The sequence below is a fragment of the Pongo pygmaeus genome, chromosome Y (assembly GCF_028885625.2).
Source record: "Pongo pygmaeus isolate AG05252 chromosome Y, NHGRI_mPonPyg2-v2.0_pri, whole genome shotgun sequence".
Classification (NCBI taxonomy): domain Eukaryota; kingdom Metazoa; phylum Chordata; class Mammalia; order Primates; family Hominidae; genus Pongo; species Pongo pygmaeus.
Window position 1 is genome coordinate 42,498,235 of NC_072397.2, and position 15,788 is coordinate 42,514,022.

Sequence of the window (15,788 nt, forward strand, 5' to 3'; positions counted from 1 at the left end):
TGCCTCTGGCTTTACCAGCAATAGAACGTTTGTAGAAGAGAAACAGAAATGCTTTGCTGTTAATTACTCTTAAATAAGAATAGGAATAAACAAGAGTATTACCTCTAAACCACCTGAGCTGCTTTCCCCCCTTATAACCAGTTCCTAAAGTGCATGAAAGCAGCTCTCCTTACGTGTCTGCCCACTTTATTCTTCTGTAAGTTTAGCAGTTCATCTAGCTACTCTTTATTTGAAATGATTTCCAGATGCCTCCTCATGTAAATTGCTGACTTCTGGATATATTCTGGTTCTGGAATGGGTAGATTTCCGATGTGGTTTGGTATATATATATATAAATCGCGTGAGCTTCTGGCATCTGATTTCTCTGATCCTGCTTACATTGATATTTAAAGTAGGATTTGACATACTCTATCACTTACTGTTGATAAATAACGTTTGTATTCTTCTTAGTCTATTTTATTTATGTGTTAGTTTAAAAGACATATTCTTTGATGGAAAATAAAGTAACAAAATAATAGTGAACCAGTTGTGCAGTGTCTCTAATTTGTTGACATTTTCCACGTGCTTGAAACATGTATGGTATACCTCTTCTTTTTCCTTCTCTGAACAGTGGCTAGAAAAAAAAAACCTACTTGTTTGTGTCATTTACTGTGAGCCATTACTGAATCTGGGTGTATTCATGTATGCTGCTGCCTGTATGTTTTCAAACAATAAGAATTTATTGAAACATACGAGACATGCTTTCTCTTCTCCACTATTGGATTATAGACTGCACTTAGTTTTTCAGAACGAAGTACAGAAAAAGCCATAACATCTATAGAACTGCATGTTACCCTATATTATTGTCTAATACAAAACAGTCTAGAAATATTTTTACAGGGAGATAGCAAATGTGTTAATTTAACTTACATTGCAATCTGTCTTAATGGAGCCTTATCACCAGTGTAAGAAATAACTTCTGGGTGGGCATAAGTACCCGATATATATAAGGTAAACTTTGGCTGGTGAAATAGTCACTTCTTTTGTCATTTGTCTCTTCCCCCTCCCCACCCAAAGGGTAGCACTTGACGAGAATTTTTATTTCTTCATAAAGTCAGTCATTTAGAAATCTGCATTGCTGTACGTAGAAAAACAATTACTGTTTCAAAGTTTTTCGTATTTTTGTTATATTGGGAATTGTATTTCTTTCTATTTAAAAAAACGTTTTACCGTATTAATTCATTCTTTCTGTCAACTTTATTTTCAGGCTTATTCTACTTATCCAGATTCACCAGGTCAATTTACATCTATAAATTCTGTCATCCCTGGATATCAGTTGCCTGTATATAATTATCAGGTAATTGAAGAGGGAGTAAAATGTTTTACTTTCAGCTACTATTGAGGCCTTCAACTTGTTTATACAAATTGCTTGAATAGTTTGTCATTTTAAAGTAGTGAAATGTACCTAAAATTTAAGAAATCACTTAGAATTCGTGTAATGAGGACCTCTGTGTTACTTAGAAGTGATGAAATAAGATTTTGACAGGAGTGTACTCAGCAATAACTTTTCTGTAGAACAATTTCTGAGATTTGTGTTTCCGTCTTTGTTTCAGCATGTATTTTGTTATCTTTGCTGTCAAAGAGCTGAAACATCCCGGCTGACTTTCATGAATCTTGCAGAGATATAAAGTGAAATAAAAGCTTAACCCAATTCTTAGAGCACAGAATTCCGATTGTATTTTTATTTTAGCTTGCTGCTTCATGGTAGTAGTTCTCTGGGTCTGTTTTCAACGATACAACTATTATCTATGACCCGTAATCATATGTGTGGTTACAAATTCAAAGAATTAATATCTTTGAGGATGCTACAATTCTATTTCCAGAAAATTGGGAAGATTGAGGTTTTCCATGTAGAAGTAACAACAAGAACTTCAGGGATTAGAAACCTAAAGTACTTCTTTTTTTCTATTCTGTTTCTTTCATTATAACAAAGGAGCCATCATGATAAATACTTCAATATTATGTAACTCACGGGTTTTTGAAAATATGTAGGAATATTTACATAATTGTGGTTACTTTTTTTTTTTTTTTTTAAATAAAAAGATTCCACTGCACTGGTCTGTTGGGGCGCAAAGGAGTTAGGTTGTTCCTGTGGTAAAGCGAATTAGTGAAACATATACTTCCTCTTCTTCCTTGATTTTTTGTGTGTCATATGTGCCTATAAATACTTTAAATCATCCTTTATATTAATGTGTTACGTTTTGTTACTTTCTTTTTAACCTCTCATGGCAGCAACAGTGCCTTTTTCTCTCTCAGGTTTTGTATGCTTAAGCAATGGCTTATCCACGTAATGACAAGTGTTCAGTTACTTGTTGGTAGATTATTTAATGTAAGAAAGGTAGTCCTAATGTGGCTTTACCTAAGAACGGTAGTATTAATTTGGCTTTAGAAGAGCATGTATCTGATTAGAATCTGCGTCTGGATTTACCAAGCATAAAAAATTTGATAAAGAGAAACAGAAATGTTTTTCTGTTAATTACTCTTAAATAAGAATAGGATTAAAAAGAGCATTACCTCTATAACACCTGAGCTGCTTTCCCCCATGTAACTAAAATATTTGAAAGCAGTTCTTCTCATGTGTCTGCCTACTTTATTCTTCTCTAAGTTTAGCAATTAATCCAGCTATTCTTTATTTGAAATGATTTCCAGATGCCTCTGCGTGTAAATTGCTGACTTCTGGATATATTCTGATTCTGGAATGGGTAGATTTCTGATAGTTTTAGATATCTGTAAATCCCATCAGTTTCTAGCGTGTAGTGTCTCCGACCCTTGTTACTTTGCTATTTAAAGTAGATTTGACATATTCTGTCACTTATTGGTGATAAATAACGTTTATTTCCTTCTTAGTTCATTTTATTTATATCTTAGTTGAAAAGACATTTTCTTTGATGGAAAATAAAGTAACAGAATAGTAGTGAAATAGTTATTCAGTGTTTCTCATTTGTTGACGTTTTCCCTGTGCTTGAAACACGTACAGTATACCTCATCAATGGCTAAAATAAAAGCCCTATTTCTAACATTTACTGTGAGCCATTACCGAATCTGGGTGTATTCATGCCTGCTGCGTACCTATATGTGTTCAAAGAATAAGTATTTATTGAAACATATGAGACTTTATACTGTCTCTTTTCCAGTATTGGATTATATATTGCACTTAGGTTTTCAACGTAAAGTACAGAAAATGCCATAAATTCTGTAGAACTACATATTACCTTATAATATTGTCAAATACAAATCAGTCCGGAAGCATTTTTACAGGGAAATAGCAAATGTATTAATTTAACTTACATTGAACTCTGTCTTAATGTAGCCTTATCACCAGTGTAAGAAATAACTTCTGGGTGGGCATAAGTACACAATATAAGTAAGGTTAACTTTGCCTGGTGAAATAGCCAATTCTTTTGTCATTTGTCTGTTCCCCCTCCACGCCCAACCGTAGGACTCGACCGAGAATAATACATTCTTCGTAAATCAGTCAGTCATTTACAATTCTGCATTGTTGTATATAGAAAAATAATTAGTATTTCAATGTTTTTCATATTTTTGTTCTACTGTGAATATTTCTTTCTAATTAAAAAAAAGTTTTACCTTATTAATTCATTCTTTCTGTATAATTTATTTTCAGGCATATCGTACTTATCCAAATGCACCAGTTCAGGTCATCACTAGATATCAGTTGCCTGTATATAATTATCAGGTAATGTAAGAGGAAGTAAAATGATTTGCTTTCCAATATTATAGAGGCCTTTAACTTGTTTATACAAATTTCCTGAATAGTTTGTCATTTTAAACTAGTGAAGTGTACCTAAAATTTAAGGCAACACTTAGAGTTAGTGTAGAATGAAGACCTCTGTCTTATTTAGAAGTAATGAAGTAATATTTTGACGGGAATATACTTGGCAATAACTTTTCTGTAGAACAGATTTCTGAGATTTGGTGTCCCCTTCTTCATTTCTGGATTGTAGTTTTCATCTTTGCTGTCAAATAACTGAATGAAACATCCAAACTTGACTTTGCTGAATTTTGTTAGGGAGATAGAGTGAAGTAAAATTATGATCCACTTTTTTTATGGATCATAAATTATGATCCATTTTTTTTAGAGCACAGAATTCCAATTATATTTTCATTTTAGCTGGCTGTTTCACGGTAGTAATTCTCTGGATCTCTCTTCATAGATACGACTATGTCTGTGACCCATAATTATATCTATGGTGATAAACTGAAAGAGCTACTATCTTTGAGGTTTCCACATTGCCAACTCCAGAAAATTTGGAGAAAGGTGAAGTTTCATATATAAAAGTAACAAGAATGTCATGGACTAAAAACATAAAGTACTTAAGTTTTCCATTCTGTTACTTTTATTATAATGACAAAGGAGACAGCAGGATAAGTACTTCAATATTGTGTTTCTCATGTGTTTTTGAAAATGTGTAGGAATATTTTAATAGTTTTGGTGTCCGTTTTTTCTTTTTTTTTCTTTTTTTTTTTTTTTTTTTTTTTAAAGGTGCCACCATAGTGGCCTGTTGGAGAGCAAAGGGATTATGTTGTACTTGACGTTAAGTGAATTAGCCAAACGTACACTTCCTGTTCATTCTTGATTTTTTTCCATGTCGTATGTGCCTATAAATATGTTTAAATGATTCTTTATAGTAATGTTTTATTTATTTATTTATTTACTTTCTTGTTAACCCGATTATAAACTCCAATGAGAGCAACAGTGCCTTTTTTGCTCTCAGGTTTTTATGTGCTTAAGCAATGGCAGGTCCACATAATGATAGACTATATAATCAAAGAAAGGTAGTATTCACGTGGCTTTAGAATTAGTATGTATCTGCGTAGAATCTGCCTCTGGCTTTACCAGCAATAGAACGTTTGTAGAAGAGAAACAGAAATGCTTTGCTGTTAATTACTCTTAAATAAGAATAGGAATAAACAAGAGTATTACCTCTAAACCACCTGAGCTGCTTTCCCCCCTTATAACCAGTTCCTAAAGTGCATGAAAGCAGCTCTCCTTACGTGTCTGCCCACTTTATTCTTCTGTAAGTTTAGCAGTTCATCTAGCTACTCTTTATTTGAAATGATTTCCAGATGCCTCCTCATGTAAATTGCTGACTTCTGGATATATTCTGGTTCTGGAATGGGTAGATTTCCGATGTGGTTTGGTATATATATATATAAATCGCGTGAGCTTCTGGCATCTGATTTCTCTGATCCTGCTTACATTGATATTTAAAGTAGGATTTGACATACTCTATCACTTACTGTTGATAAATAACGTTTGTATTCTTCTTAGTCTATTTTATTTATGTGTTAGTTTAAAAGACATATTCTTTGATGGAAAATAAAGTAACAAAATAATAGTGAACCAGTTGTGCAGTGTCTCTAATTTGTTGACATTTTCCACGTGCTTGAAACATGTATGGTATACCTCTTCTTTTTCCTTCTCTGAACAGTGGCTAGAAAAAAAAAACCTACTTGTTTGTGTCATTTACTGTGAGCCATTACTGAATCTGGGTGTATTCATGTATGCTGCTGCCTGTATGTTTTCAAACAATAAGAATTTATTGAAACATACGAGACATGCTTTCTCTTCTCCACTATTGGATTATAGACTGCACTTAGTTTTTCAGAACGAAGTACAGAAAAAGCCATAACATCTATAGAACTGCATGTTACCCTATATTATTGTCTAATACAAAACAGTCTAGAAATATTTTTACAGGGAGATAGCAAATGTGTTAATTTAACTTACATTGCAATCTGTCTTAATGGAGCCTTATCACCAGTGTAAGAAATAACTTCTGGGTGGGCATAAGTACCCGATATATATAAGGTAAACTTTGGCTGGTGAAATAGTCACTTCTTTTGTCATTTGTCTCTTCCCCCTCCCCACCCAAAGGGTAGCACTTGACAAGAGAATTTTTATTTCTTCATAAAGTCAGTCATTTAGAAATCTGCATTGCTGTACGTAGAAAAACAATTACTGTTTCAAAGTTTTTCGTATTTTTGTTATATTGGGAATTGTATTTCTTTCTATTTAAAAAAACGTTTTACCGTATTAATTCATTCTTTCTGTCAACTTTATTTTCAGGCTTATTCTACTTATCCAGATTCACCAGGTCAATTTACATCTATAAATTCTGTCATCCCTGGATATCAGTTGCCTGTATATAATTATCAGGTAATTGAAGAGGGAGTAAAATGTTTTACTTTCAGCTACTATTGAGGCCTTCAACTTGTTTATACAAATTGCTTGAATAGTTTGTCATTTTAAAGTAGTGAAATGTACCTAAAATTTAAGAAATCACTTAGAATTCGTGTAATGAGGACCTCTGTGTTACTTAGAAGTGATGAAATAAGATTTTGACAGGAGTGTACTCAGCAATAACTTTTCTGTAGAACAATTTCTGAGATTTGTGTTTCCGTCTTTGTTTCAGCATGTATTTTGTTATCTTTGCTGTCAAAGAGCTGAAACATCCCGGCTGACTTTCATGAATCTTGCAGAGATATAAAGTGAAATAAAAGCTTAACCCAATTCTTAGAGCACAGAATTCCGATTGTATTTTTATTTTAGCTTGCTGCTTCATGGTAGTAGTTCTCTGGGTCTGTTTTCAACGATACAACTATTATCTATGACCCGTAATCATATGTGTGGTTACAAATTCAAAGAATTAATATCTTTGAGGATGCTACAATTCTATTTCCAGAAAATTGGGAAGATTGAGGTTTTCCATGTAGAAGTAACAACAAGAACTTCAGGGATTAGAAACCTAAAGTACTTCTTTTTTCCTATTCTGTTTCTTTCATTATAACAAAGGAGCCATCATGATAAATACTTCAATATTATGTAACTCACGGGTTTTTGAAAATATGTAGGAATATTTACATAATTGTGGTTACTTTTTTTTTTTTTTTTTTTAAATAAAAAGATTCCACTGCACTGGTCTGTTGGGGCGCAAAGGAGTTAGGTTGTTCCTGTGGTAAAGCGAATTAGTGAAACATATACTTCCTCTTCTTCCTTGATTTTTTGTGTGTCATATGTGCCTATAAATACTTTAAATCATCCTTTATATTAATGTGTTACGTTTTGTTACTTTCTTTTTAACCTCTCATGGCAGCAACAGTGCCTTTTTCTCTCTCAGGTTTTGTATGCTTAAGCAATGGCTTATCCACGTAATGACAAGTGTTCAGTTACTTGTTGGTAGATTATTTAATGTAAGAAAGGTAGTCCTAATGTGGCTTTACCTAAGAACGGTAGTATTAATTTGGCTTTAGAAGAGCATGTATCTGATTAGAATCTGCGTCTGGATTTACCAAGCATAAAAAATTTGATAAAGAGAAACAGAAATGTTTTTCTGTTAATTACTCTTAAATAAGAATAGGATTAAAAAGAGCATTACCTCTATAACACCTGAGCTGCTTTCCCCCATGTAACTAAAATATTTGAAAGCAGTTCTTCTCATGTGTCTGCCTACTTTATTCTTCTCTAAGTTTAGCAATTAATCCAGCTATTCTTTATTTGAAATGATTTCCAGATGCCTCTGCGTGTAAATTGCTGACTTCTGGATATATTCTGATTCTGGAATGGGTAGATTTCTGATAGTTTTAGATATCTGTAAATCCCATCAGTTTCTAGCGTGTAGTGTCTCCGACCCTTGTTACTTTGCTATTTAAAGTAGATTTGACATATTCTGTCACTTATTGGTGATAAATAACGTTTATTTCCTTCTTAGTTCATTTTATTTATATCTTAGTTGAAAAGACATTTTCTTTGATGGAAAATAAAGTAACAGAATAGTAGTGAAATAGTTATTCAGTGTTTCTCATTTGTTGACGTTTTCCCTGTGCTTGAAACACGTACAGTATACCTCATCAATGGCTAAAATAAAAGCCCTATTTCTAACATTTACTGTGAGCCATTACCGAATCTGGGTGTATTCATGCCTGCTGCGTACCTATATGTGTTCAAAGAATAAGTATTTATTGAAACATATGAGACTTTATACTGTCTCTTTTCCAGTATTGGATTATATATTGCACTTAGGTTTTCAACGTAAAGTACAGAAAATGCCATAAATTCTGTAGAACTACATATTACCTTATAATATTGTCAAATACAAATCAGTCCGGAAGCATTTTTACAGGGAAATAGCAAATGTATTAATTTAACTTACATTGAACTCTGTCTTAATGTAGCCTTATCACCAGTGTAAGAAATAACTTCTGGGTGGGCATAAGTACACAATATAAGTAAGGTTAACTTTGCCTGGTGAAATAGCCAATTCTTTTGTCATTTGTCTGTTCCCCCTCCACGCCCAACCGTAGGACTCGACCGAGAATAATACATTCTTCGTAAATCAGTCAGTCATTTACAATTCTGCATTGTTGTATATAGAAAAATAATTAGTATTTCAATGTTTTTCATATTTTTGTTCTACTGTGAATATTTCTTTCTAATTAAAAAAAAGTTTTACCTTATTAATTCATTCTTTCTGTATAATTTATTTTCAGGCATATCGTACTTATCCAAATGCACCAGTTCAGGTCATCACTAGATATCAGTTGCCTGTATATAATTATCAGGTAATGTAAGAGGAAGTAAAATGATTTGCTTTCCAATATTATAGAGGCCTTTAACTTGTTTATACAAATTTCCTGAATAGTTTGTCATTTTAAACTAGTGAAGTGTACCTAAAATTTAAGGCAACACTTAGAGTTAGTGTAGAATGAAGACCTCTGTCTTATTTAGAAGTAATGAAGTAATATTTTGACGGGAATATACTTGGCAATAACTTTTCTGTAGAACAGATTTCTGAGATTTGGTGTCCCCTTCTTCATTTCTGGATTGTAGTTTTCATCTTTGCTGTCAAATAACTGAATGAAACATCCAAACTTGACTTTGCTGAATTTTGTTAGGGAGATAGAGTGAAGTAAAATTATGATCCACTTTTTTTATGGATCATAAATTATGATCCATTTTTTTTAGAGCACAGAATTCCAATTATATTTTCATTTTAGCTGGCTGTTTCACGGTAGTAATTCTCTGGATCTCTCTTCATAGATACGACTATGTCTGTGACCCATAATTATATCTATGGTGATAAACTGAAAGAGCTACTATCTTTGAGGTTTCCACATTGCCAACTCCAGAAAATTTGGAGAAAGGTGAAGTTTCATATATAAAAGTAACAAGAATGTCATGGACTAAAAACATAAAGTACTTAAGTTTTCCATTCTGTTACTTTTATTATAATGACAAAGGAGACAGCAGGATAAGTACTTCAATATTGTGTTTCTCATGTGTTTTTGAAAATGTGTAGGAATATTTTAATAGTTTTGGTGTCCGTTTTTTCTTTTTTTTTCTTTTTTTTTTTTAAAGGTGCCACCATAGTGGCCTGTTGGAGAGCAAAGGGATTATGTTGTACTTGACGTTAAGTGAATTAGCCAAACGTACACTTCCTGTTCATTCTTGATTTTTTTCCATGTCGTATGTGCCTATAAATATGTTTAAATGATTCTTTATAGTAATGTTTTATTTATTTATTTATTTACTTTCTTGTTAACCCGATTATAAACTCCAATGAGAGCAACAGTGCCTTTTTTGCTCTCAGGTTTTTATGTGCTTAAGCAATGGCAGGTCCACATAATGATAGACTATATAATCAAAGAAAGGTAGTATTCACGTGGCTTTAGAATTAGTATGTATCTGCGTAGAATCTGCCTCTGGCTTTACCAGCAATAGAACGTTTGTAGAAGAGAAACAGAAATGCTTTGCTGTTAATTACTCTTAAATAAGAATAGGAATAAACAAGAGTATTACCTCTAAACCACCTGAGCTGCTTTCCCCCCTTATAACCAGTTCCTAAAGTGCATGAAAGCAGCTCTCCTTACGTGTCTGCCCACTTTATTCTTCTGTAAGTTTAGCAGTTCATCTAGCTACTCTTTATTTGAAATGATTTCCAGATGCCTCCTCATGTAAATTGCTGACTTCTGGATATATTCTGGTTCTGGAATGGGTAGATTTCCGATGTGGTTTGGTATATATATATATAAATCGCGTGAGCTTCTGGCATCTGATTTCTCTGATCCTGCTTACATTGATATTTAAAGTAGGATTTGACATACTCTATCACTTACTGTTGATAAATAACGTTTGTATTCTTCTTAGTCTATTTTATTTATGTGTTAGTTTAAAAGACATATTCTTTGATGGAAAATAAAGTAACAAAATAATAGTGAACCAGTTGTGCAGTGTCTCTAATTTGTTGACATTTTCCACGTGCTTGAAACATGTATGGTATACCTCTTCTTTTTCCTTCTCTGAACAGTGGCTAGAAAAAAAAAACCTACTTGTTTGTGTCATTTACTGTGAGCCATTACTGAATCTGGGTGTATTCATGTATGCTGCTGCCTGTATGTTTTCAAACAATAAGAATTTATTGAAACATACGAGACATGCTTTCTCTTCTCCACTATTGGATTATAGACTGCACTTAGTTTTTCAGAACGAAGTACAGAAAAAGCCATAACATCTATAGAACTGCATGTTACCCTATATTATTGTCTAATACAAAACAGTCTAGAAATATTTTTACAGGGAGATAGCAAATGTGTTAATTTAACTTACATTGCAATCTGTCTTAATGGAGCCTTATCACCAGTGTAAGAAATAACTTCTGGGTGGGCATAAGTACCCGATATATATAAGGTAAACTTTGGCTGGTGAAATAGTCACTTCTTTTGTCATTTGTCTCTTCCCCCTCCCCACCCAAAGGGTAGCACTTGACAAGAGAATTTTTATTTCTTCATAAAGTCAGTCATTTAGAAATCTGCATTGCTGTACGTAGAAAAACAATTACTGTTTCAAAGTTTTTCGTATTTTTGTTATATTGGGAATTGTATTTCTTTCTATTTAAAAAAACGTTTTACCGTATTAATTCATTCTTTCTGTCAACTTTATTTTCAGGCTTATTCTACTTATCCAGATTCACCAGGTCAATTTACATCTATAAATTCTGTCATCCCTGGATATCAGTTGCCTGTATATAATTATCAGGTAATTGAAGAGGGAGTAAAATGTTTTACTTTCAGCTACTATTGAGGCCTTCAACTTGTTTATACAAATTGCTTGAATAGTTTGTCATTTTAAAGTAGTGAAATGTACCTAAAATTTAAGAAATCACTTAGAATTCGTGTAATGAGGACCTCTGTGTTACTTAGAAGTGATGAAATAAGATTTTGACAGGAGTGTACTCAGCAATAACTTTTCTGTAGAACAATTTCTGAGATTTGTGTTTCCGTCTTTGTTTCAGCATGTATTTTGTTATCTTTGCTGTCAAAGAGCTGAAACATCCCGGCTGACTTTCATGAATCTTGCAGAGATATAAAGTGAAATAAAAGCTTAACCCAATTCTTAGAGCACAGAATTCCGATTGTATTTTTATTTTAGCTTGCTGCTTCATGGTAGTAGTTCTCTGGGTCTGTTTTCAACGATACAACTATTATCTATGACCCGTAATCATATGTGTGGTTACAAATTCAAAGAATTAATATCTTTGAGGATGCTACAATTCTATTTCCAGAAAATTGGGAAGATTGAGGTTTTCCATGTAGAAGTAACAACAAGAACTTCAGGGATTAGAAACCTAAAGTACTTCTTTTTTCCTATTCTGTTTCTTTCATTATAACAAAGGAGCCATCATGATAAATACTTCAATATTATGTAACTCACGGGTTTTTGAAAATATGTAGGAATATTTACATAATTGTGGTTACTTTTTTTTTTTTTTTTTTTAAATAAAAAGATTCCACTGCACTGGTCTGTTGGGGCGCAAAGGAGTTAGGTTGTTCCTGTGGTAAAGCGAATTAGTGAAACATATACTTCCTCTTCTTCCTTGATTTTTTGTGTGTCATATGTGCCTATAAATACTTTAAATCATCCTTTATATTAATGTGTTACGTTTTGTTACTTTCTTTTTAACCTCTCATGGCAGCAACAGTGCCTTTTTCTCTCTCAGGTTTTGTATGCTTAAGCAATGGCTTATCCACGTAATGACAAGTGTTCAGTTACTTGTTGGTAGATTATTTAATGTAAGAAAGGTAGTCCTAATGTGGCTTTACCTAAGAACGGTAGTATTAATTTGGCTTTAGAAGAGCATGTATCTGATTAGAATCTGCGTCTGGATTTACCAAGCATAAAAAATTTGATAAAGAGAAACAGAAATGTTTTTCTGTTAATTACTCTTAAATAAGAATAGGATTAAAAAGAGCATTACCTCTATAACACCTGAGCTGCTTTCCCCCATGTAACTAAAATATTTGAAAGCAGTTCTTCTCATGTGTCTGCCTACTTTATTCTTCTCTAAGTTTAGCAATTAATCCAGCTATTCTTTATTTGAAATGATTTCCAGATGCCTCTGCGTGTAAATTGCTGACTTCTGGATATATTCTGATTCTGGAATGGGTAGATTTCTGATAGTTTTAGATATCTGTAAATCCCATCAGTTTCTAGCGTGTAGTGTCTCCGACCCTTGTTACTTTGCTATTTAAAGTAGATTTGACATATTCTGTCACTTATTGGTGATAAATAACGTTTATTTCCTTCTTAGTTCATTTTATTTATATCTTAGTTGAAAAGACATTTTCTTTGATGGAAAATAAAGTAACAGAATAGTAGTGAAATAGTTATTCAGTGTTTCTCATTTGTTGACGTTTTCCCTGTGCTTGAAACACGTACAGTATACCTCATCAATGGCTAAAATAAAAGCCCTATTTCTAACATTTACTGTGAGCCATTACCGAATCTGGGTGTATTCATGCCTGCTGCGTACCTATATGTGTTCAAAGAATAAGTATTTATTGAAACATATGAGACTTTATACTGTCTCTTTTCCAGTATTGGATTATATATTGCACTTAGGTTTTCAACGTAAAGTACAGAAAATGCCATAAATTCTGTAGAACTACATATTACCTTATAATATTGTCAAATACAAATCAGTCCGGAAGCATTTTTACAGGGAAATAGCAAATGTATTAATTTAACTTACATTGAACTCTGTCTTAATGTAGCCTTATCACCAGTGTAAGAAATAACTTCTGGGTGGGCATAAGTACACAATATAAGTAAGGTTAACTTTGCCTGGTGAAATAGCCAATTCTTTTGTCATTTGTCTGTTCCCCCTCCACGCCCAACCGTAGGACTCGACCGAGAATAATACATTCTTCGTAAATCAGTCAGTCATTTACAATTCTGCATTGTTGTATATAGAAAAATAATTAGTATTTCAATGTTTTTCATATTTTTGTTCTACTGTGAATATTTCTTTCTAATTAAAAAAAAGTTTTACCTTATTAATTCATTCTTTCTGTATAATTTATTTTCAGGCATATCGTACTTATCCAAATGCACCAGTTCAGGTCATCACTAGATATCAGTTGCCTGTATATAATTATCAGGTAATGTAAGAGGAAGTAAAATGATTTGCTTTCCAATATTATAGAGGCCTTTAACTTGTTTATACAAATTTCCTGAATAGTTTGTCATTTTAAACTAGTGAAGTGTACCTAAAATTTAAGGCAACACTTAGAGTTAGTGTAGAATGAAGACCTCTGTCTTATTTAGAAGTAATGAAGTAATATTTTGACGGGAATATACTTGGCAATAACTTTTCTGTAGAACAGATTTCTGAGATTTGGTGTCCCCTTCTTCATTTCTGGATTGTAGTTTTCATCTTTGCTGTCAAATAACTGAATGAAACATCCAAACTTGACTTTGCTGAATTTTGTTAGGGAGATAGAGTGAAGTAAAATTATGATCCACTTTTTTTATGGATCATAAATTATGATCCATTTTTTTTAGAGCACAGAATTCCAATTATATTTTCATTTTAGCTGGCTGTTTCACGGTAGTAATTCTCTGGATCTCTCTTCATAGATACGACTATGTCTGTGACCCATAATTATATCTATGGTGATAAACTGAAAGAGCTACTATCTTTGAGGTTTCCACATTGCCAACTCCAGAAAATTTGGAGAAAGGTGAAGTTTCATATATAAAAGTAACAAGAATGTCATGGACTAAAAACATAAAGTACTTAAGTTTTCCATTCTGTTACTTTTATTATAATGACAAAGGAGACAGCAGGATAAGTACTTCAATATTGTGTTTCTCATGTGTTTTTGAAAATGTGTAGGAATATTTTAATAGTTTTGGTGTCCGTTTTTTCTTTTTTTTTCTTTTTTTTTTTTAAAGGTGCCACCATAGTGGCCTGTTGGAGAGCAAAGGGATTATGTTGTACTTGACGTTAAGTGAATTAGCCAAACGTACACTTCCTGTTCATTCTTGATTTTTTTCCATGTCGTATGTGCCTATAAATATGTTTAAATGATTCTTTATAGTAATGTTTTATTTATTTATTTATTTACTTTCTTGTTAACCCGATTATAAACTCCAATGAGAGCAACAGTGCCTTTTTTGCTCTCAGGTTTTTATGTGCTTAAGCAATGGCAGGTCCACATAATGATAGACTATATAATCAAAGAAAGGTAGTATTCACGTGGCTTTAGAATTAGTATGTATCTGCGTAGAATCTGCCTCTGGCTTTACCAGCAATAGAACGTTTGTAGAAGAGAAACAGAAATGCTTTGCTGTTAATTACTCTTAAATAAGAATAGGAATAAACAAGAGTATTACCTCTAAACCACCTGAGCTGCTTTCCCCCCTTATAACCAGTTCCTAAAGTGCATGAAAGCAGCTCTCCTTACGTGTCTGCCCACTTTATTCTTCTGTAAGTTTAGCAGTTCATCTAGCTACTCTTTATTTGAAATGATTTCCAGATGCCTCCTCATGTAAATTGCTGACTTCTGGATATATTCTGGTTCTGGAATGGGTAGATTTCCGATGTGGTTTGGTATATATATATATAAATCGCGTGAGCTTCTGGCATCTGATTTCTCTGATCCTGCTTACATTGATATTTAAAGTAGGATTTGACATACTCTATCACTTACTGTTGATAAATAACGTTTGTATTCTTCTTAGTCTATTTTATTTATGTGTTAGTTTAAAAGACATATTCTTTGATGGAAAATAAAGTAACAAAATAATAGTGAACCAGTTGTGCAGTGTCTCTAATTTGTTGACATTTTCCACGTGCTTGAAACATGTATGGTATACCTCTTCTTTTTCCTTCTCTGAACAGTGGCTAGAAAAAAAAAACCTACTTGTTTGTGTCATTTACTGTGAGCCATTACTGAATCTGGGTGTATTCATGTATGCTGCTGCCTGTATGTTTTCAAACAATAAGAATTTATTGAAACATACGAGACATGCTTTCTCTTCTCCACTATTGGATTATAGACTGCACTTAGTTTTTCAGAACGAAGTACAGAAAAAGCCATAACATCTATAGAACTGCATGTTACCCTATATTATTGTCTAATACAAAACAGTCTAGAAATATTTTTACAGGGAGATAGCAAATGTGTTAATTTAACTTACATTGCAATCTGTCTTAATGGAGCCTTATCACCAGTGTAAGAAATAACTTCTGGGTGGGCATAAGTACCCGATATATATAAGGTAAACTTTGGCTGGTGAAATAGTCACTTCTTTTGTCATTTGTCTCTTCCCCCTCCCCACCCAAAGGGTAGCACTTGACAAGAGAATTTTTATTTCTTCATAAAGTCAGTCATTTAGAAATCTGCATTGCTGTACGTAGAAAAACAATTACTGTTTCAAAGTTTTT

General features: G+C 32.9%; 1 protein-coding gene across 1 annotated transcript in view; it reads left to right on the forward strand.

The window, feature by feature from the left end:
- LOC129025923 (deleted in azoospermia protein 4-like) overlaps positions 1-15,788 on the forward strand; it is a 92,381-nt gene that overhangs the window by 36,734 nt on the left and 39,859 nt on the right. Inside the window, exons 22-25 of the mRNA XM_063660931.1 lie at positions 3,665-3,736; positions 8,551-8,622; positions 11,006-11,095; positions 13,426-13,497. Of these exons, the coding sequence (XP_063517001.1) occupies positions 3,665-3,736; positions 8,551-8,622; positions 11,006-11,095; positions 13,426-13,497 (306 nt within the window). The remainder of the gene's footprint in view (positions 1-3,664; positions 3,737-8,550; positions 8,623-11,005; positions 11,096-13,425; positions 13,498-15,788) is intronic.